This window comes from Pithys albifrons, chromosome Z (assembly GCF_047495875.1).
Source record: "Pithys albifrons albifrons isolate INPA30051 chromosome Z, PitAlb_v1, whole genome shotgun sequence".
Taxonomy (NCBI): domain Eukaryota; kingdom Metazoa; phylum Chordata; class Aves; order Passeriformes; family Thamnophilidae; genus Pithys; species Pithys albifrons.
Window position 1 is genome coordinate 34,831,821 of NC_092497.1, and position 21,455 is coordinate 34,853,275.

General features: G+C 40.9%; 1 protein-coding gene across 3 annotated transcripts in view; it reads left to right on the forward strand.

The window, feature by feature from the left end:
• Positions 1-1,951: 1,951 nt before the first annotated feature.
• Positions 1,952-21,455, forward strand: part of PTAR1 (protein prenyltransferase alpha subunit repeat containing 1) — a 56,935-nt gene continuing 37,431 nt past the window's right edge. For all 3 annotated transcript variants that reach the window (XM_071581622.1, XM_071581621.1, XM_071581620.1), the window contains exons 1-3: positions 1,952-2,052; positions 9,321-9,490; positions 18,612-18,678. In XM_071581622.1, the coding sequence (XP_071437723.1) occupies positions 1,967-2,052; positions 9,321-9,490; positions 18,612-18,678 (323 nt within the window). In that variant the 5' untranslated portion in view covers positions 1,952-1,966. The remainder of the gene's footprint in view (positions 2,053-9,320; positions 9,491-18,611; positions 18,679-21,455) is intronic.

Here is a 21,455-nt window from a genome sequence, read left to right on the forward strand (position 1 = left end):
AATGTGACAGGTATGACATTCACATGAAGAAAAGCAAACCCAAACACATTAGGAAGTCAGACACTTCAAGGCAAAAGACAAGTCAGGCCCTGTTCTCACATGTAGCTGCACTTTGCATCCATATGTGTATAAATGAATCTGGGTTTCTGAAGACAAGTTGGAGGAAGGGTTATGAAGTCCTGCACACAACTGATGTAAAATTGTAATCGCTTACTGATTCTATTCTAGCAAATGCTCTTCAGCTTTGGTTTTTCCTATAAAACACTTCAGAAATTGTCCAACCCTGACACTCCTTGAATTATCATATTTCATATATATAAATGCTTTTAAAAATAAAAATGTCATCACTTAACATACCTTTGTAGTTAACCAAATAAAAATGATAGTTTAATTAAAGTTTTCTAGTGAGAAATGCAAAATGCATAGTGATAACGAAAATGTGTTTTTACTTTAAATATTTATTTAAGCAAAATATGTTTTACTTTAGACTTTGCTGAAGTAGTTAAGTTTCCTTATTAAAAAAATGTCTAATAGAACTGTGTGGGCTTTTGACACTTAACTCACCCAGCTTAGGGTAATTCACATGAAAAAACCCAGAGAGAGACTCAGAATGTTGTTGTCTTGGAAACTACAGCCCAGCCAACTACATCCCATATTTGTGAAGGACTACAACCTTGCAATATGGCAATTGCATTTCAAGCACCAAATGACTTTTCAGGCTCTTGCTGTCTTCTTATTTACATTAAAAAATTACTGAGTTGAAGCCCAAATTCAAACTTAAAGCATCATTCATTTTCTCAGAAAATGCAACAGACCAGACCAAGTCTTCAGTACTTTGAAGATGGTATTTGAGACCTACCTCACATTGTCACGTTGTCTTTTTCTGAGCATGTACTGATGCAAAAAGAACTACTGAAAGGAAAGAAACACAAAGCCTATGTGAATTTGATGTTTATGTTGTTATTGTAATAAAATACTTTCTCAGATTCCTAAAAATGTTTTGGTAGGTCTGCTTCACTGGAGCTGCTAACACAACATGTGCTGCCTGTCTGCTGCATAGACCTCCAGTTCAGAACTCTGCAATTACTGGGTCTGACGTCTTCCTCAGGCTTTCTACTGAAATTAGCCTTGAAACAAAGTACCCAATTCAGAAGGTAATTTTATAGTGGTGAAAAAAAGAAAACCACAGGAATTCGTAATGCAGGAAATCCTGGCTCCTGGTTCCCAGGATATGTGTCCTACATAACTTTCAACCAGAGGAAGATGAGTCTGAACAAGACAAAAAGAAAGCACTTTGTGAAAACAAGAATAAAGCAGGTAGGTAGAAATATACAGCAATTTATAGGTTAGAGGTATTCATAAACACCTAACAATATTATTTTGGGGAATATACAGAAAATAACTTAAGAAAGCAATGTTACCTTTCAGCAGTCACCGAATGTAACAAAATTTAACTAGCAGAAATACAGGAGAAAATACAAAACACATCTCAGGTTTAAGAATAGTTTATCTACAAATCCAGGAAAAAAGTGGCAACTTCAGCAGAGAACACATTCAGTGTTTCTGTAAGGGACATCCATCCACCTTTCCACTTGTTCTTTTATGCATATCACTTGTATGTGACTGAGCACTTTTCTCCAGATCCTTTATTTTCTTTTAATTTTTGTTCTAAAGAACATACAGAATGGCCTACCCCAGGCCTTGCCATGAGGGTGAGGGTAACGACGGAGGAGATGATGATGAAACTGCAAGCTTTCAAATGCGAGACAATTCTGTTATGCACAATTAATGCCTTGTGGAACGCCTTGTTTTGGAATAACGCGTGAATTTCTGTATCATGGAACTCCTCTCTGTCCGCGGCCCCGCGCGCCTCCCGCATGGCGCACGCGCGGGCCGGGCCGTCACGCGCGCGCCCCCCGCGGGCGCGTGCCCCGGAAGCGCGCGGCGGGCGCGGCGCTGCGGGAACATGGCCGAGTCCCCGGAGGAGGTGGCGGTGCTGGTGCAGCGGGTCGTGAAGGACATCCGCAACGCTTTCCAGCGCAACCCGCACATGTGAGCGCGGCCGCGGCCGGGCCGCCCCGGCGGGGGGGCGGGAGCGAGGGAGGGAGGCAGCGCTGCCCGCCCTGCGCCCCGTGCGCTGCGTCGCGGCCGGGCGGGGTGCGGGTCTCGGCGGGGCCGGGCCGGGCCCAAGGTCAGGGCGCGAGGCCCGGCCGGGAGTGCTCCGAGCGACAAGGCCGGGCCGGGCTGGGCGGGGCTGCGGCACCTGTGCTGCCGGGGCCGGGCGCGGGGCCGGGCGCGGGGCCGGGCGCGGGGCCGGGCGCGGGGCCGGGCGCGGGGCTCCGCCGAGGGACCCGCACCTGCCCCCGGGACCGCCTCGGCGGTGACAGGTACCTCGCCACGGCTCCAGCGGGGCCTCCGGAACCTGGGCACGGTGAACGTGTTTTCAAAGAGAAGTTGGAGATGAACTTTCCTTGAACTTGACGTTTGGCAGCGTTACACCCCTGGCATGGGCGCGGTGTGTGCCTGAGGCGGAGCAGTGGGAGCAAAGCTCGGGACTGAAGCTGCTAAAGGGTTGCACCCTTGCACAAACGGTGCAATATGGTGAATTCCGCCTTCACACCTGTATCTGTTGCTAGACATGCCCATGTGTTGTTTCAAAGGAGACAGAATGACTATGAAAATGCAAATACAGTTATTGCTATCTTATGAGAATCACATTTATCCAACAATTTGAGTGGGAGGTGGTCTGTGTTTGACTTTCAGTTACGCTGTTAACCAGCTTTGAGACCCTGTTTTAAGTACCTCCCATGTTTTTTCTGTTTCCTTGCCCAGCCTCTGTTTTAAGACACAAAGGGTTTAGGGAGGCACTTTTCTATCTATTTATTTAAGCTCCATGTTGGTTATGGCAAATGAGGTAGCACATAATGAATAATACCTTCATAACTTAAGTGAGGTGTATTTGTGTCACCTGGGGACACTGCAGTCTCTGAGGTGGTGGCCTATTAATCTGTTCCAGAAAGCAGTCAGCTAAGCAATTACATAGGAAAATTTTATGGCACTTTGCTTGAAAGAGAAGATTAGAATATCCTGATGTTTCGGTAAATGTAGTAAGCAACTTGGGTGGGTGTTCAGGTTTTAAAATGCAGCATATGGATGCTGTTTAAAAAAAGACTGCATTTTGCCTTGAAGCTTCATTTTCAGCATGTGAGGCATAATGTGCTGTAAACAGCCAATATTTGTGAATGAATGCTCTGATTCTTCATAGTTCCCACTCCTTCACCAGAACTGTGTATTGGAAGCAAACTTTGTTTGAGAAGAATGTGCTGCTCTTGCAGTTTTCTCTTTAAGTGCAATCTCAGAGATGAAAGTAGGTGGCGAGAATTGTGTGCACTGAAACTGGTGCACTGTGTCATGCTTCACAAAAGCACAAGCACGAGCTACTGCTAGTTTATCTCCCAAAGCAGAAGGAATGGAAATTCTGTCTGCCACATTTCTTAACTGGTTGACAATATTTGGAATGGAACGATGCAGGCCCATGTAGGCTGTGGGCCCTTTGCTATGCTGCCTCTGGAGCATCAAGTTTCATGTATTTTACACACTACTCGTAGTGTAAAAGGACCCACAGGGATCATGGCGTCCAACTCTTTAAATGCATGGCCCATGCAGGGATGAAACCCACAGCCTGTGTGTTCTAGCACTGTGCTCTAACTAGCGGAGCTAATCTAAGTTGCAACTGTGCTGGCGGGATGTTTTTGTGTATCTGCACCTTGTCCTCCTGGTGACCAATGCTGTTGTAACCAGCTGCAGTCCCTGAACAACAGTATTCTCCTGAATTCACCATGTCCCGGATCCAGGTTTGAATTCTAGGCAGCGGGATCTGCCCAGCTTCACTGAAAATAAGGAATCTGCCACATGCATGATGTTCCTGTTACGATGCTTTCATCCCCTACTCAGCTGTTTCCTAGTATTTATTGACCCTTGTCTTTGGCCGTTTGTACCTGCTTCATGTATGTCAGAATGGATGTTTTGTTTTGATGTGTTCATAGTTTTTTTAAGTTTTAAAATGGAATTAGCACTAAAAGGCATATAAAATGCAGTTTTAGACTAAGTAGAACATAGCGTTTATATCTCTCTTTTTTTTGTTTTACTTTAAATGAAATATACAACAAGACTGTATATCATTTTAAGATAAGCTTACTTCTAACTAAATATACAATGCAAAATTCTTTTTGCTTTTTTTCTCTGATAGCTCCTTTTCCTTTAGTTGAATAACTGTGTCAGCATGCAAGTTTTCAATTTGGTAAGGCTTCTTTTGAATTTACTGGGAGGTTTTTTACCCAGTCTTCCAAGCATAGATCTTGGTAGAGTCATGTGTGTGAGGTATCCCATTGGAACTGGGTGAGCAGATCAATACATACTTTTTCTTGGAACTTCGCTGTTCTTTTATATGTGAAGTGAAGCAGAAATAGATGCACTTGTCAAAAGAATAAACGCTTTTGTTGGGTGTAGTTGGAAAGATGAACTCTTAAATGCTAGCCCAGCAATGCATACAAAATCAGAGGATACTATTTATGCCTTGATGAGAATTTTTTGTCTCACTGTAGATAAATAATTTTTTCTGTCTCAATTCTTCACATTTTTAATGTACTGAAAACTCCAGACTTTGTTAAGTTTTAAGTTCTGAATCAATGTGAAGCTCTCGATGCAATTACAAATTTCTCTGCAGCTGATTCAGAAAAAAAAACATCCTCCATGGAGTCTAACTTAGCAGAGTAGGACATTTGTCTTTCCAGTGTAATTGTCAGAAAGTTATTTAATACTTTTGTGCAGCATGGATACTTCCAAATATACTATAGGAAGTAAAAATAATCTGCTTAGAGTACTTGGTGAGAGAGGTTATTAGTGCAGAAACTTTGTTATTGCTGTAGAAGTTTCTAAACAACTGGACATTAATGTGAGAGCAAACAAAAGGAAATTCCTAAACAGTAAAAGTGTCGTATTTACAGCTTCTTTAGAAGCAAGTGCTAGTAGTAGTTTGGGTTTCAGTAATGAAAGATTATGGAAGTTTATGAAAGATTTTGGTTGTGCCATGAAGATAATCGCATATCATATATGTGCAAATTAATCTATTATTTGAAATTGTGAAAGAGAATCAAATGTATATAATACACTGCATAATAAAGAGAAGGAGTTTCAACTCTTGGATTTAGGGCCTCTCTTCTCTGCCTGTGGGATGTTGTAAATTCATTAACCATGTAGTCATTTCATGAGACTTATTTTAATGTAAAAATATACACTTTTCAAGTGTCCATGCTCTGGATTGTCTTCTGGGTTCTTAAAACTGCAGAAATATTCAAGTGCTTGGATCTGGTCTTTATTGCCAGTAGAATTGAAGTTGCATGTATCCTCTGATTGTACGTCCTTCAGATCTCCCAGCCATTATTTGACATCCTTTGTCTAACTTTGTGGGGAGAGATTGTGTTATTATAAAGATCATTTTCTGGAAAAGAAATGAGAGAAGGTCCCTTCATATGGGGTCTCTAAGCTGAAGATCCATCATGGTACCATCACACAAAATGTCTCCTTCCCTGGCAGTACGGTGCTATGACAGTTTTGTGAATCCTCATGGGTTTAAAAGTTTAAATTAGGTGGGCTCGGGTTTGTTTTGGGGAGAGCCTTGGAATGACTGAGTAAACAGACTGGGGCTCTTGTAGCAGGTCCTGCCATGGCCTGTCAGTACTGCCCTGCCACAGCTAAGCTCTGGGTTGTGCAGCTCCAGATGTCATTGTGCACAGCTCTGGTCTCAGCTCAGGTTGAAGATCATTAATGGCTGCAGACTTCATGACAACTCACCCAAAGTCTTCCACTGAGTTCTGACTCCTTCCATGCTGCATTTTGGGAATGTGAACTAATGTGGTATCCTGTAAATACAGAGAGAATTGGTAAAATTTTTTGGAAGATGATGCAGTGCTTGCTTTGAGGAAAACAAATATGAAAGTATCAAATAACTCCTAAACCTAAGGAACAATAGCAGAAAACTGGGAAATCTATGAGGAGAAATTGAATCTTACTTTAGGTGGTGCTTCTGACAGTACAAATACAAATGAACATCAGCCCTCAGTCGGTGCCACCTTCAGTATTGTGAGCAGATTGCACTTGTCACTTGACCTAAATGCAGGCATCCTGTCCTATGATGAGTTTGGGCATTCCTGTCATATGAACAGGCACAACTTCTGTCATATGGCTGGGGGCAGTTCGCATAGTCACTTCATTTTTGCAAGCACTACTTCATAGTGACTGCATGTGGGTCCTGTTGCAGAAGCTTTCCTTGGGTACATGATGGAGCAGGGGCTGCAGACATCCTGGAATAGCGTCTCCTCAGCTGGCACACCCGCCCTGTTACTTGCTCCTTCTGCAGAACTGAGGAGTCTTCAGGAGCAGAAGTACTGGCTTGAATTAATTGTTTAGTTTGTGAGATAGGCATCCCACCTTACCTAAATTTGCCTTACTGATATTTTACGTTGTGAATTCTTTTGGCTCTCAGGAACTGAATGCAATGTGATGAAAGACGTTAAGCTATTAGAGAGCATCTAAAGGAGGGCAGTGAATGTGGTGAAGAGCCTTGAGGGGAAGCTGTAGGAAAAGCAGCTGAGGTCACAGGGTGTGTTCATCCTGCGTAAGAGGAGGCTGAGGGGAGACCTCATTGTGGTCTCCAACTTCCTAGTGAGGGGAAGAGGAGAGGTAGGGACTGATCTCTGTAGTGACCAGTGACAGAACCCCGAGGGAATGGCCTGAGGTTGTATCGGAGAGGTTTAGTTTGGATATTAGGAAAAGGTTCTTGACCCAGGGCATGGTTGAGCACTGGACCAGGCTCCCCAGGGAAGTGGCCACAGCACCAAACCTGTGTGAGTTCCAGAAGTATTTGGATGATTCTCTCAGACACATGGTGTGTTTCTTGAGGATGGTCCTGTGCAGGGCTAAGGGTTGGACTTGATGGTCCTTGTGGGTCCCTTTCAGCTCAGCATATTCTGTGATTCTGAGCCACATGAATCATCAAAAACAGTACTGGAGACAAGATTCCTACCAAATGATAAATCCCAGTTTACATCTTAACAAAACCTGAGTAGTTACCAAACCATTTTTTGTAATGCACTGTGTCTTAGTGGATTTCACTATGCAGTGATCTAGTTCTCTTGTGATTTTGGCTGTCTGAGTACATTCTGGAGTTGGGGTGTTTCAGGCTGACTTTTCAGCGTTCTGCAGACTGTACCTGTCAGTCATTTTGGCATGCTCAAAGTAGTGTTGTGAAACTTAGCTCACCTTTGTCAGACTTTTTATATTTGGTAGAAAGTGAAGGTGTGGATGTATACGCTTTGGAGGTTTTTCTCTCCTTGCTGTTTACCTTTCATGTACTGTTTGTAAGTTCCAGCTGGTAAATTCTTAATGCAGTTCACAGAGTTAACTAATGAAGCTGTGGGTGACTGCATCTTCATTGCAGTAGGGGACTGATGTGTCCCTGTATGCAAGGCCAGGCAGTTTGTCCACCTGGCATTAACATTCATAAAAGAGAAGACCCAGCAATAAGTACAAACTTCAGGTTATTGCAATACTGTGTTGAGAAGCATATTGGAATGTCATTTTAGGTTTAATCTGACTAGCTTTATGAAGAGCTTAACTTGCGTTAAATGGAGCAGCACAGATGAGGATCCTGGTTTGATACCCACTGTTTGCTCTTGATGGGGTAGGAGAGTGCTTTTTTCTTCTCTCTGTTCTCGGATCACCAGGGAAGGTTGAGGCACTTCGGTGTGTGTTTGGAGCCAGAACCATGTGATTGCAAGTGTCGTACCTTAAATTCACGTTACTTGTGTTCTTTATGGATTGTGATGTATGTAAGATTAGGTCTGTTTTTGAATAAGCAAATACATTCTTAAACAAGCACATTGTGTCACTTTTGATTGCTTTATTAATAATCCAAACTACAGCCATACCACCCTGACACTTGATCCCGTGAGAGCTTGTAAGCTCAGCAGGGTCCGCCCCGGTCAGTAGAGACCTCCTGGGAATACCGGGGGCTGTAGTTTCTAGTTCTGAGGACTTCACTGCCACCGTCCAAGCTCGCTTGGCCGTGGCAGATGAACCTTAGGAGTTAAAGGTGGGGCCAGTTCGGTGCACGCTGTGCCTCACATGAAAAATCCACTGCTCAGGCTGGAAGGGCACAGTCATGTGGGGAGAGCCCTTCCCAAATCTGTGTTTGCAAAGTCTTAGCCATGATGATTATAATCCAGTTAGTACACAGAAATAAATCAGTTCCGAAGTGTCCAGTAACAAAATTCATTTAAGATAATAGAGTTGAGGTTGCAAGGTTGACGCTCAATGTCTGTAGATCTTGTATGGGGAAGACCTAGGGTGGAGAATTCACTTTCTGTCTGAGGTCACAAGAAATCTCTTTTGTCTTGCCTGAGATCTGGGGATTTCCCTCTTTACCAACAGATTTTTCTACTGACCAGGAGTTGGTGGAGAAATTATGCAAAATGGGAAGTATAAAATAATGTTGCTTTCTGTTCAAACAAGTGAATCGTTGACAGCTTGTGGGGTTTTTTAAAGTAGCTGTTAAAGCTGCTATTCCAACATTACTACATTCTAGAGGAACCTGAGGAAAAAGTAAAATATGGTATGGCCCATTGAAACTGAACAGCCAAGTCTCTTCTGCTGTGTTTGCTGGCAATAAGTTCTTGGGTTCGTCACTGTTTTTTTAAGGGCTTGACTAAGGTCTTTCGTGTGGAGTTACTGTTTACTCAGAATGGCCTCTGTGTCTCGCATTTTCCCCCTGTTGATCTGGAGGCTTTGCATAGGACAAAGAAAAATGGGACAAGAGGAAGTGAGCCTATGGTTGTGTATGTGGTTTTCTTCTGTGTGATTTTTGTTTCAGAGCACCTGGTCACGCTGCTGCAGGGCACACCTGGGCAGTTTTGGGTCAGTCAGGTGCCTGTACTCATTAGTATGTTCTTTTTCCCTTGCCGTAGCAGTTGTTACAGCTCTGTTGCATGTTTATTACAAAACTAGGGGTACTTGTGTTAATTCAGGTGAGTTAAACTGCTTCGGTGATAATCTAAATATACAAAAAAGGGAGGGGGGGGCTTACTCATTTGGGATCTTTGGGAAAATTGAATAAAACTTTTCAGATTACAGACTTCAGCAAAAACTAGGAAAAAAGATGACAGACTGATTGAATGGGAAGTATTTCCAGCATGCTCCATTGTGAAAAATAATCATCATCTACTGGAAGTAAGTTTAATTATGTTTCTTTCTGTTTTTTAAAGAGATGAAATTGGACTAATACCCTGCCCTGAAGCCAGGTATAACCGGAGCCCTATTGTCCTTGTAGAAAACAAGCTTGGTGTGGAGAGCTGGTGTGTCAAGTTTCTTCTGCCATATGTCCACAATAAACTTCTCCTCTACAGACAAAGAAAACAGTGGCTAAACAAAGATGGTAAGTTACCCAGTTGGAGAACTGTATATTATGTGGTTCTCAGTGCACAATTTTTATGTATCATAGAATTGTTTAGTTTCAAAAAGACCCTTAAGTTCCTTGAGGCCAGCCTTCAATCTAACACTGCCAAGTGTACCACCAAACCATATTCCTCCGTGCTGTGCTTACATGTCTTCTAAAACACTTCCTGGGATGATGACTCTGCCACTTCCCTGGGCAGCCTGTTCCAGTGTTTGACAATGCCTTCAGTGAAGAAATTTTTCTCATATCCAACCTAAACCTCTCCTGGTGCAGCCTGAGACCATTTTCTCTCATCCTATCTCTGGTTGCCTGGGAGAAGAGACCGATCCACACCTGACTACCATCTCCTTTTACGTAGTTGTAGAGAGTGATAAAGTTACCTTGAGCCTCCTTTTCTCCAGGCTAAATAAGCAGCCCTACCTCCCTCAGCTCTTCTTTATAAGACTCATGCTCCAGACCCTTAACCAGCTCCAGTTGCCTTCTCTGTCCTTACTCCAGCACCCCAATGTCTCAGGGAGAACAAGGAGGTGGTCACTGCTCCCCTGGTCCTGCTGGCCACGCTGTTGTGTTTCAAGCCAGGATGCCACTGGTTTACTTGGCCACTTGTTCACATGGCTGGTTCATGTTCAGCCAGTTCTGGGCCAATACTCCCAGGACCTTTTCCACCAAGCAGCTTTCCAGCTGCTGTTCCTCAAGCCTATAGCATTGTATTGGGTTGTAGTGATGTGGTAGTTTTAGCGAGGCCTCCAATTAGCAGGCTCAGAGAATGTACGTAGATTAGGAGAGAGAGGTATCACCTGAATTAAGCAACCAAAGAAATAATTCATACCAGATGACACAAACCTAAGATATCAATACAGGAGTAGGAGGTGTTCTCTCACTTCCATCATGGCTGAAGCAGAGGCAAGACACGCAGCTGCTGCCCTGCTGTCTGGGCCCTGCTGCTGCTGCCGCTACTTGCATTTTGTTTGAGTTCAGGGAAGTAGAAGCATTTTCTTGTTACACTTTCTGTTTCTTGCTGGGTGTCTTTTGGGGTTCTTATGGATCTAGAGTGATGGAGTCTGTTTTTGGTGGGAGGTAGAAAATTGTTATATCTAACTTGTGTAAGTTTGTGTTATATTGTAGTTCTTTTAATTTTTTCTGTATAAATATGTATAGTTAGTTTAAGTTTTAAACCTAGTTTGAGGTGGTTGTTTTTCTTTCTTCCCTTTTCTTGGCGGGAGAGAGGCTTCAACACTGTGTTGGGCAGTTGACATTTTGCCAGTTCAACCCAAGACAGGTGGTGCAAGGGCAGGACCTCTCAGAACCTCACACAGTTGCTCTCAGTCCATGTCCAGCCTCTCCAGATCCCTCTGCAGAACCTTCCTGCTCCCCAGCACATCAACAACTCCCACCCAACTTTTTGTAATCTGGAGACTGACTTAGAGTGCACTCAATCTCCTTTTCCAGGTAACTTACCCTACATAATGAAAGTTTAACCTGTTGTGGAAGACATGATAGTTACTGGGGAGAGCGGGCTTTGGGTTGTGCGTCTTGCGTACTTAAGTTGTTGAGTTGAAAATAGAAGTCCTTTCTCTCTTACTTGGAAGAGTTAGAGAGAGGCCACTTACTTCAGTGAGTTATGGGAGTGATGTTAATTTTCTCAGAAGAACTTTCTCCTGCATTTCTGGATCAGAAGGAGAACTGGTGATGTGTGAAATAAGAAACAAGTGCAGTGTGTTTCACATGTAGCGTACCAGAAAGCATTACTACATACATCTTGGTAGTTGGGAAGTTTTATTTTCTTTCTCATCTCTTTGGTTTTGTTTGGGTTTTAGTTTGTCCTGAAGTGCATGAAACATTTTTTTAGTATTTATTGTTTAAAAAAATTCAAAATAAAGAGATATTTGATGACTTACGAAGTGTCCAGAGCAAGAATGCAAAACAGTAACTAGTTTATGAAACAAAATGTTTATTGTTGCAGTCTCTTCCAGAAAGCAGTTGGAATAAAGAGTGTTCTTGCGCTAGGCTTATCTCAGGGTCTTATTTCTGATGGTTATTCTTCTTAAGACTTCTTCCTATTATCTTCTACCTGCTATGGTATTTTTCACATTTTTGTATCTGTTCTATTGAAGAGCACCCTATAACCACTCACAGAGTTCAGATCTTCAGTATCTCACATGCACCTGGGTTTCTGTTTGGGCCTATTATCGTGTTCTGCTTTTTTCTGTTTGCATGTAACTAGCCTATCCATAAAGCACTGGCTGTGTCCATTGGGCATTAAAATGTGTAGGATTGTCTTGCCCTCTTGTAGCATACCAGGCAGCCTCCATCCATTGGGCTATGTAGATTGCAGCTATAGCAAAGGCAGTCCCCCGGGGTGCTTATGAGGCAGTGAGTTAAAGAATTATGTTTAAATAGTGGTGTAATAGCATACATCTGATGCTGACTGGAATTTAGTCATGAGGGTGTACCATCTCACACAAATAGGTTTTGAGAGTAGGCCTGTGTAAATCAGGAAAAGATAGATGTCTGGACAGTAACATCTCTCTCTTGATACAACTGCAATTTGCTTTCCTCTTCTCTAGTAGTTTGTTACTGTACTCTGTCTCACTTTAATTGGATGAAGCCAGCTGTGCACTTACCCTCATAAACAGTGTGGTGTAAGGGGCTGTCAGGTGGTGTTAGTTGAGTCTCTAAACGTGCACTTGAGCTTCCTTTGCATGCGGGGATGATAAGGAGAAAGAAGAATGAGGTCTTTCATGAGTCTTTGAATGGAAACATTCCTAAGCCAGTGACTGTTGCCTACTTTTATTTACCTGAAGGTGGGGGTCTAGATTTGTTAAACATTTTAATTCCTTATTACAAACACTTGGATGTATAATGCAAGTATTTCGAACAGAGTAGCATTAAATCAAAGAGATGGTTAATAATGTAACTATTCATGCATTTGCCTTCTAGTGACTGTGGAGAGTTCATATCATATGTATGAAGTTTCAATCTCTGCAAGACAGATCATGATAAGGAGGAACCCATTCTACTGGTAACATGCAGTCTTCCAGTGCAGGTTGTGAACCCTGGATAGTATTAGAGTAACAGTGCACTGGCTTGATATTTGGAGTTAATTCTCCTTTCAAGTGTTTTCAGATGGTGTTGAGTACGACTGACCTGTTGAGTGTATTATATTTTTGTCTGATTTTTTATGTGTGTTGGTGTCGTCGTGTTTCCCACATCGTTCTCAGGGCGCTGGTATGTCGTTATGTGATTATCTGGGAAAAGGTGTTTGGTGGACTTTGTAGATTTTACATTACCCTTTTTTTTATTTTTCACATAATTTATTTCTTGCATTTTTTTATTATTACAGACATCTTTAGAAGACTTTGTCTTGGGTTGAGCTGGCAAAATGCCAACTGCCCAGTAGAGAGTGTTGGAGTCTCCATCCCCCCCGCTGAGAAAAGGGAGAAAGGAAAAAAAAACCAGAGGCCCTAAGGTTTAAACTTAAAACTAATTATATATATTTATACAGAAAAGAGAAAATTAAAAGAAAACTACAATATAATGCACTTACACAAGTTAGAAATAACAAAAAATAACTCCCCACTCCCCATCGAACACAAATCCCACCATTCTAACTACAAATCACTCTGGAGAACTCAATTCCCCAGAGACAGACCCAAGCAGAGCGAAAGACTAAGAACAAACATTTTACTTCCCTAAGATAACACGGTTCTGAGTCGGTGCTGGGCTTGGGCCTCCCATCCCTCCTGGGAGTCAGGCAAAGACCAAAAGAGGCAGAAGCTCCACCTTCATCTCATTTTATACCTCTTGACACTTCTTGATGATGTCAAATGATATGAAATACCTCTTTGGTTGCTTAGGTCAGGTGATGCTTGTCCCTTCCAATCTATGTCACATCCTTCGGACCTGCTAAAAACTGAGGCCTAGATAAGGCCTAACTGAAACTAAAGCCAAAACTATCACAGACTTTCCATTCCTAGGGGATGTGGATTTCTAACATAAGTAACTTCCATTTCTTCTTGGTTTCCATAGTTTATAGTTCCTATTAAGACTTGGATCTTTTGGGTGAATGCCACCAAGCTGCTGCTGATTTTTTTTAGTTCTGACAGAAACTGGTGGTTGTGATCTGATTCCAAATTTGGAATTTATAATGCAGGCAATTATAAAATTTATTAAAAAGAGCCTTTAATATAGGGACTATAATTAATGTTGACTCTGGCACGGAGCCAGATTCAACCCTTAGCATTTAAAGAGTTGAACTTATTAGCACGTTCAGTCTTAGCAACAGCAGCAATTGTCATTGCAATGTTTTTTACAGGTCTGAGAAAGGAGTTTGTGATGTGTGTTGTGATCATGCTGCAGATCTGTGGGGACACTTCGTTTTGGTCCCGAGGGTTATGGTAAAGTCTCCCCATGGAAGTTTTCATGCAGACAGAGACTTGTTTCAAGCCAAACTACACACCCTGAGATTCCTGTCACATTTTTGGATGTCTGATGACCCCTGATAGGTGTTATCAGGAGAGGAGGTGGGTGCTGGTGTGCTGCCACCCTGCTGCCAGTGCAGGTGCTGTGTCATGGTGATGCTGTTGCACCTGCTGGTTCTGCCAGGATGGTGCGGAGTGCCAACGACTTGAGCAGCATCCCTGCTTCCCTCCCAGATGACACCTTGAAGAACACTTCCTCTCACAGTGCAGATCATAAAACTGGGTGAATACTGCAGTAGCATGAATTTTAGATTACTGCCTATATTTTGAAACTTGTTTGGTTTTCTTTTGAAAACAAAACTTCATTGCCTTTGTCTCTTCAGTGACAAAAGTCAGTCTCAAATGTGTGAGAAGAGGTGAGATACAGCGTTTATATGCCTGCTGAGGTTTTGTCACCAACATAAAACACAGTCAGGGCTCTCATGGTAGTAACATGTTTGTAAAGGAGTTTTTATGTTTTACCATAATTTGAGTTTCACATTTGATAGGAAGTTTTAGCAGAAACTGAACCTCAGTGGTGGAGGCAAAGAAGGTGAAAGTGTTTCCCAGGTGACCTTAGGGAATTGTCTAATGTGTCATAAGTAGATGTACTCTATTAAGAGATGTTAGGGGTTTCCTCTGAATTATCCTCAAGGATTTTGCTTCACATTTCTTTTTGTAGAAAAAAGTGCATGTTTAGAATTTGGCAGAGTGGTGGTTTTCTTTTGAATCTACTGAAGGAATAGATTTGTTTATTACTGCTTCAAAACTCAATTGTATATTCTATTGGTGCTTGTAATAAATAGTGGTTACAAATGTAGTCACTTGTTACCTCTTCTGTTTTGTTCAAATTACTGCAAGCCATTTAAAATGGAACAGAAGAAAAAAACAGGATGCTGATTGAAGTGTCTGTTTTCAAATGGGATGTCTGGTATTTTTTTTAAAGAACAAAGTGCTTTATAGTCATTCATTGATAGGCTACTGTTATAGGTGTATGATTTAGTTACAGTTTTCTTTGGATACTTGGAATCCAGAATCATGACTCTCCTCTTCTTGCTACTATTTGGGTTTAGAGTCCTAATTTTACAATATGTTTTTATCCTTTCTCCAGTATTTTTTAAATTTATGCATGTGTAATATTTTTATTATCATGATAGTTTTCTGAAATGGCTATGAACTGCTTCCAGAATATCTAAAAACCTAAATACAGCCATATTTCAAATTAACCTAAAACCATATTGTTTTATTTGTCTTTTTGCAGTTGGGAAGAGTTAATGTGCCAAAGGACATGTTGATTGTGAGCACCTGTAACACTATAGTTTTTGTAAAATATATCCAGCAGAAAGTACTTTTAAATTGTAAATGAAAGATTTTTTTTTTGACTGACACAGAGAGAAATAGCTGGCAATACTATCATTGTGTGTCATAAGACTTTCTATTGACAGGTGGCTCAGAAGTTACTCAATTGTGCATCTCTGGCTCGGAATCCATACTTGATGAATCTTCATCTGTTAATTTTTACAGAAAGCATCAAAGAACACTGATACGAAAGTACTGGGTTATTACTTTGAGATTTTCCTTTTTTCTACATCTTTCCTGTGATAATGTTCATGATACAGCAAACCTCTGTAATGGGAAAATGGACAGAATGGTAGACATCTTCTCTTTGCACTGGGCTTGATTGTGTGCTGTTACAGACTACCACATGACCAGAACAGTCATGTCAACTGGAAATCATTAGTTAGAGGATAAACAAGCTGTATTGTTCCAAGTAGACTTTGAAAATCTTTTCTAAAAAGCATTCAAAATGCTGAACTAGGCTGTAATAAACTTTTGCTTAATATGTACTAACATGTACGCTGACCTAATAATTACTAAAACCATTATTCTATTTAGAAAGTCCAGCCCTTTAAAGTTCACATAATTCAGAACTCTCATTCTGTTCTTTGTTGCAACATTTTGCTGCATCTCTATTTTATTTCTTATCCTGCACTGTACAGTTCCATTCACCTTCACTGTGAATTTGACATGAAGATCATGTTATCTTGAAAGAGTTATTACTAGATCTTGACCTGTTGTGATTTGAAAGACAATTTGTGTGTTTTGCTTATGACACAGGTTAACCGTAACAGAACAATCAACACAATTATGTACATTCATGATATATAAAATGTATATATATTTTAAAGTATTGAAATAACTAGTATTTTGGTAGTGGTACAAACTCAGCCAATGCCAAGTCCCACACAGCTGCTTGCTCACTCCCCCACCAGCAGAATCGAGGAAGGAATCAGAATGGTGGAAGCCAGAAAATTCATGGGTTAAGATAAAGGTGGTTTAATAGGGAAAGCAAAAGCTGAATAGGAATTAATTCACTGCTTCCCAGAGGCAGGCAGGTGTTTAACCTCTCCATCAGACGTAATGGTGACTTTGTAAGACAAACACCATCACTCCAAATGTCCTCTCCTTCTTCACCCTACTTTATATACTGAGCATAATGTCACATGGTCTGGTGGAATATCCCTTTGGTCATTTGGGGTCCCCTGTCCTGGCTGGCTGTGTCCCCTCCAACCTCCCATGAACCCCCAGCTTGCTCACCAGCGTGGCAGTGTGAACAGCAGAAAAGGCCCTGCCTCTGTGTAAGCCCTGCTCAGCAACAACAAAACCATCTCTGTATTACAATCTCTGCATTCAGCACAAATCCAAAACAGAGGCCTGTACTGGCCACTGTGAAGTAAATTAACCAAAATCAGCACAGAAGGTAAAATGGAATATGTACATGAAACAATCACAGCTCACAAGTACAACTCTACATCCTTACAAAACCGGTGTTTTCTTAAATGTTGCCAAATAAGTTTTTGGAGGTAAAATTGAAACAGTAGCCAACGAAGCACTTACAGGATGTTTAATTTTACCTATGTGAGTAATCCTGGTTATTTGAGTGGGGATATTCAGCTGCATAAAATCACGGAAGTTTTGAAATACTTTGCTTTTCAGGGATTGTGTACATCAAAGAAAAATATTTGTACATTCAGGCAGCAGATGAGGAAGAAACTTTGTACATATGAGAATTTCATTCCTTGGCAACAAAGGGTGATTTAGGAGTAAATCTTTCATTAAAGGAAAAAAATAAACTAAGCCCCATGAAGATAGAAAGTTATTTCCTTGAGACAGTTTTCGAAATGTCACAGCTTAGTGAAAAATCAACAGTACACTACAGAATTCCACACCTCATATCACCTCCCTCATTATGTGATGGCTTAGCTTGTTCCTCATGAGGAAGAATGTCATGGGAAACACAAAATTACTTTGTTGGATATAAATGATCCACCAGGCATATAGTTATATATCAAGTTACTCCACTTTTTTACCAACTTAATAATTAACTTTTGTTTCAAAGATACATGTCCCTCTTCATTTTGCATTAATATGTTTCCATTACTTTTGCATTTCATCACTGACTTCCTAACATTTCATTTTACAGGCATATTAACCTGGTTCCATGAGATACTGTGTTTGGTTTTTTTCCTTCAAGTAATGAAGTGCATCTTACTTGCTAAAAATCACCTGAAGTGCAATCAGTTTAGTATGTGGAACGCAGGTTGTTTAGGAGAGAATGTAACCAAACTATATTGACAGTAAAAGCTTGGATAGTCACATTCAGTTTTGAACTTCTTGGTCAGTTGCAAAACTGCCATGTAAATTTAAGGACTGTGATTTCAGAGCAGGTTAATGGGTGTGATGCTGTGCCTTTTGAGAGCAGAGGTCAGTGACAGTCCTTAGTATCTCAGGCTTAAGTAGAGACTCTTCACAAATCTGTACTATTACCCCAATGGGACCCAGAATTGCTGAAGTGATGCAGTGGTGTGCAAAGGGAAAGGGATGATTAGGTTACAGTGGAATTAGTCTTCCATCCTCAACAACTGTATACCTCAGTCTTGTTTTTATGACATGATTAAAAATAAGTGTAATATTTAGATCTACAGTATTCAATTCTTAAGTGCAGAGATGAAAACAAATGTTTTATTTTTTGTTTGGGTTTTTGTAGCAGATTAGTCTTAAAACCTCAGTCTGAAGCACTCTAGAATGTATTCAAAGGTTTTCCATGCAGTTTAATAGTGGAATAATTTTGTAATCCTAACTCATGGTTGTGTTTCATTTTTTCTACCTACAGATTTTTTATCTCGTGTGTATTTTTTTTAACAGTATGGTGTGTGACAGCCATTTGCATCTCAGGCTTGCACTGAAATAGCAGGGTGTATTTTTAGTTGTACTACCATATCTAAATTCTTTGGAGTCTCTTTGAAGAGTTCTCTATTTCTGATATATACAGTGTGTGTGCAATTTAAATTGCTGAATACTCTGGGATTCTATCTAATGATTTTCCCTCACTGAGGGCATACTTAGTTCATTATTTAAATAATGAAAAGGGAGGATATGACAGATTTTGCTTGCTTTTAAATTAAGCTAGCATTTCTTCTGGAGTGAGACAGCAATATTTTTTAGAGATGATCATCTGTAGATGCAGCTGCCCATGGCAGAGTCTTAGAGGCATGAGAGGGAGTAAAAAGGAAGTGCAGAGAAAACAGTGCTGTGTGTGAGACATTACTAATCTTGGTGTCTCTTTTTTATCATTTTAGAGCTGATAGATATCACGTGTACCCTGCTGCTGCTGAACCCTGACTTCACCACTGCTTGGAATGTGAGGTATGTTGCACTCAGAGAATGACAGCAGAAAGACCTGGGCCTTACTGTGAGTCAGCTCTAAGTTTTGTTTTGATCAGTAATTAGTGACTCACCATTTCAGAGTGTGTAAGTCCCTTTGAACTTCCACTCCTCTTTGCTTCTGTCAGTTATTGAGGGGCATTTCTAACCCTTAGATGGGCATGTCCTTTTTACTGAATCATGTAGTGCCCAGCTGATACCTGCTCTGTCTTCAGTGTTTTCCTTTTACCTGTTTCTGAGTCGTTTTGAGATCCCAGTTCAGTTTGCTGCCATTACTAGTGCAGCCTATCAGAGCTGAATAGACCTGGGTAGATACACTGTGAGAGAAGGAGAGGAAGGTGCTGATGCCCTTTATTTTGGACACATTACTCCCACTCCCCACTCCTTTCTTGTACCTGTTGGGTTTAGTATGTTTCACCATTGGTCATGCTGCATAACTTCTCCAGGAGTCATTATGGAGGTAAAACAGGAATTTACCTCTTTGTTCTTCAGGAAGTGCAGAAACGGCAGTTCTTTACAACCCTGTAATCTAGTGATTTTTCTTTAATTCTCAAAGGAATATTCTCTTTCTGCTGTCTAAGTAAGACTGGAGACAGTCTTAAAACTATAGTTACAGAAGGGCTGAAGGACTGACAGAAAATTACAATAGTCTCTAGTAGGGCACTCAGACTTCTGTAGTTAAGGTGCACTATTGGAGTTGGTGCATTAACAAAATGTCCTAGAAAGATGATGACTTCATTTAGCTGTCAGCCCTAGGTATGGTGAGTTCAGCTGTTTCTTCTCTCTTCTTTCACTGCTGATGTAGTTCTGAAGGATTCTCCTGTGATCTTATCTTTCTAGGATCTTAGGTCTTAGAAAGGGGAGTGAATGTGATAGCAAAGGGCTTACTGTCTTGAAAATGTATAGCTTGAGTAGCTTTCAAGTGATAAAATGGAATTAAGAGTGTGTTTAAGTACTAGAGCTACTACAGTAATGTAACCTCCTGGTACTTACGTCTGATTTACAGTTTTTGTTTTAAGCTTTGTGGAAATTTTTTTTGTTGCAGGTGCATTCATCTTTATCAGTCTGGCTTTTGTTTTGCCTCGCAGCTATGACAGGAGCTTGTTCAACATTGTAAATGAAATTAAATACGTTAAGAAATAGGGAGGAGGATTGTTTTCTCTTTTGTGATGTTTTTGGTGTACCAAAATACGCCAATTACTACAGAAGGTGGCATTGTTCCCCAAATTCTAGAGCAGTGACCTTGCCAGCACTCTGTCTTTGAAGGTCTGTTTGGCATCCAGGGAGAAGCTGTTGTTACACAACTCTGTGGAGTTTACCAGTGCACCTGCTCTAGCCGAGGAACTGCTTTGCTGATCTGACCCTGCATTGTTTTAGGCTGCTGGGCATTTGCTCTTTTGAAGGGTAGGCACTGTTTTTATGTTAACATACCATTTCAGCTTCTCTGTGAAATTTCTGCTTCAGCAAATTCCAAGTCAGGCTAGCCACATGAGTGTCACAGCCACAGAGGACAGACTGTATTCTGCACAGGTGCTGGAGATACGTCCTTATTCTGAGCTAGTATGAGCTGAGAACTAATTGTGTGAGACTTGCACTCTGCTTACAGAACGTGATGGATCTGCTGTGGGATGATTGGTTTCATCTTGCTCAGAGGATTTTTGTCATGCCAAATTCATTCATCTGAGTCAGAAGACCAAAGTGGCATTGTAGAAGACAAATGAGCATTTCAGCTCAGCTGCCAGTCACAGAAAGTTGTGGTTAGTGAAGCATGGGAGAACATACGCAACTTTAAACATGTTCTCTAGGAAAGAACAGATAGTCTTCTTTGACTTTGAAGGTATTGTAAACAATTGTAACATGCTTGCTACATAGGTTTGTATTTATTTTAATCAGAAGTGAGTGGCAAGCTACAGAAGCTCAGGGAGGGACTATAACCCAAATTATGAGAACTGAGCAAGTGGTAATTGTGTGGTGTAGGAAGAGATGATTAAGGAGACGTGTCACTTCTTCAAACTGAGAGGAAAAGTCCTGTTACACCAAATGGTCTACAAGATATTTCCAGTTATTAATTATAGTTTCAATTATTCTGTGTTTTTAGAAGTTGAAAAATCTTGCAAGTTAAAATGACCAACATTTTTATGTAAGTAATTGTAAAGGAATTGTCATAAGGGCTTTTGTTCTTGCTGTTATACTTACTGGCATGTACAATTGATCAAAAGTCAAAAGATACTAGGTAGCAGGACACTCTGAAAACTCAAATGTTTTTGCTATCAGATATCAATGGCTTCAAAAGTGTCAGCATAAGGCGAGTTAAAAAGATTTCAGATTATCTTTTATAGGAGCTACAATCCTTAACACTGAAAAATCATCTATTATCCACATAGCAAAAAAGCGAGCTAGAAATTTTATGCTCCAAGTTGGATGTTAGCTGAAAGAGGAAGAGCTGGGAAGAGGTTTATGTGGGAGTATATGATACTTCAGTCATACTTGGGATTGCAGTCCTTGTGAATGGGAAAATCTCTCATTTGAAAATCTGTGAAGCTTTTCCGTCACAGCAGTGAAAGTGATTCTTGTCTGTACTGTTCCTCAGCTTTACAAAAGAGGAAATTCACCTTGACAGTATGTAAGTGTGAGCCCATTTACTTACAGTTAATGCTTTAATATGGAAAAAGCAATTTCTTCACTGAGGGTTTAGATTTGAGGGGGTACGTGGCCTGGTAATCTCAATCTTTGTTAGATATGTTCTTGCATAATGTTTT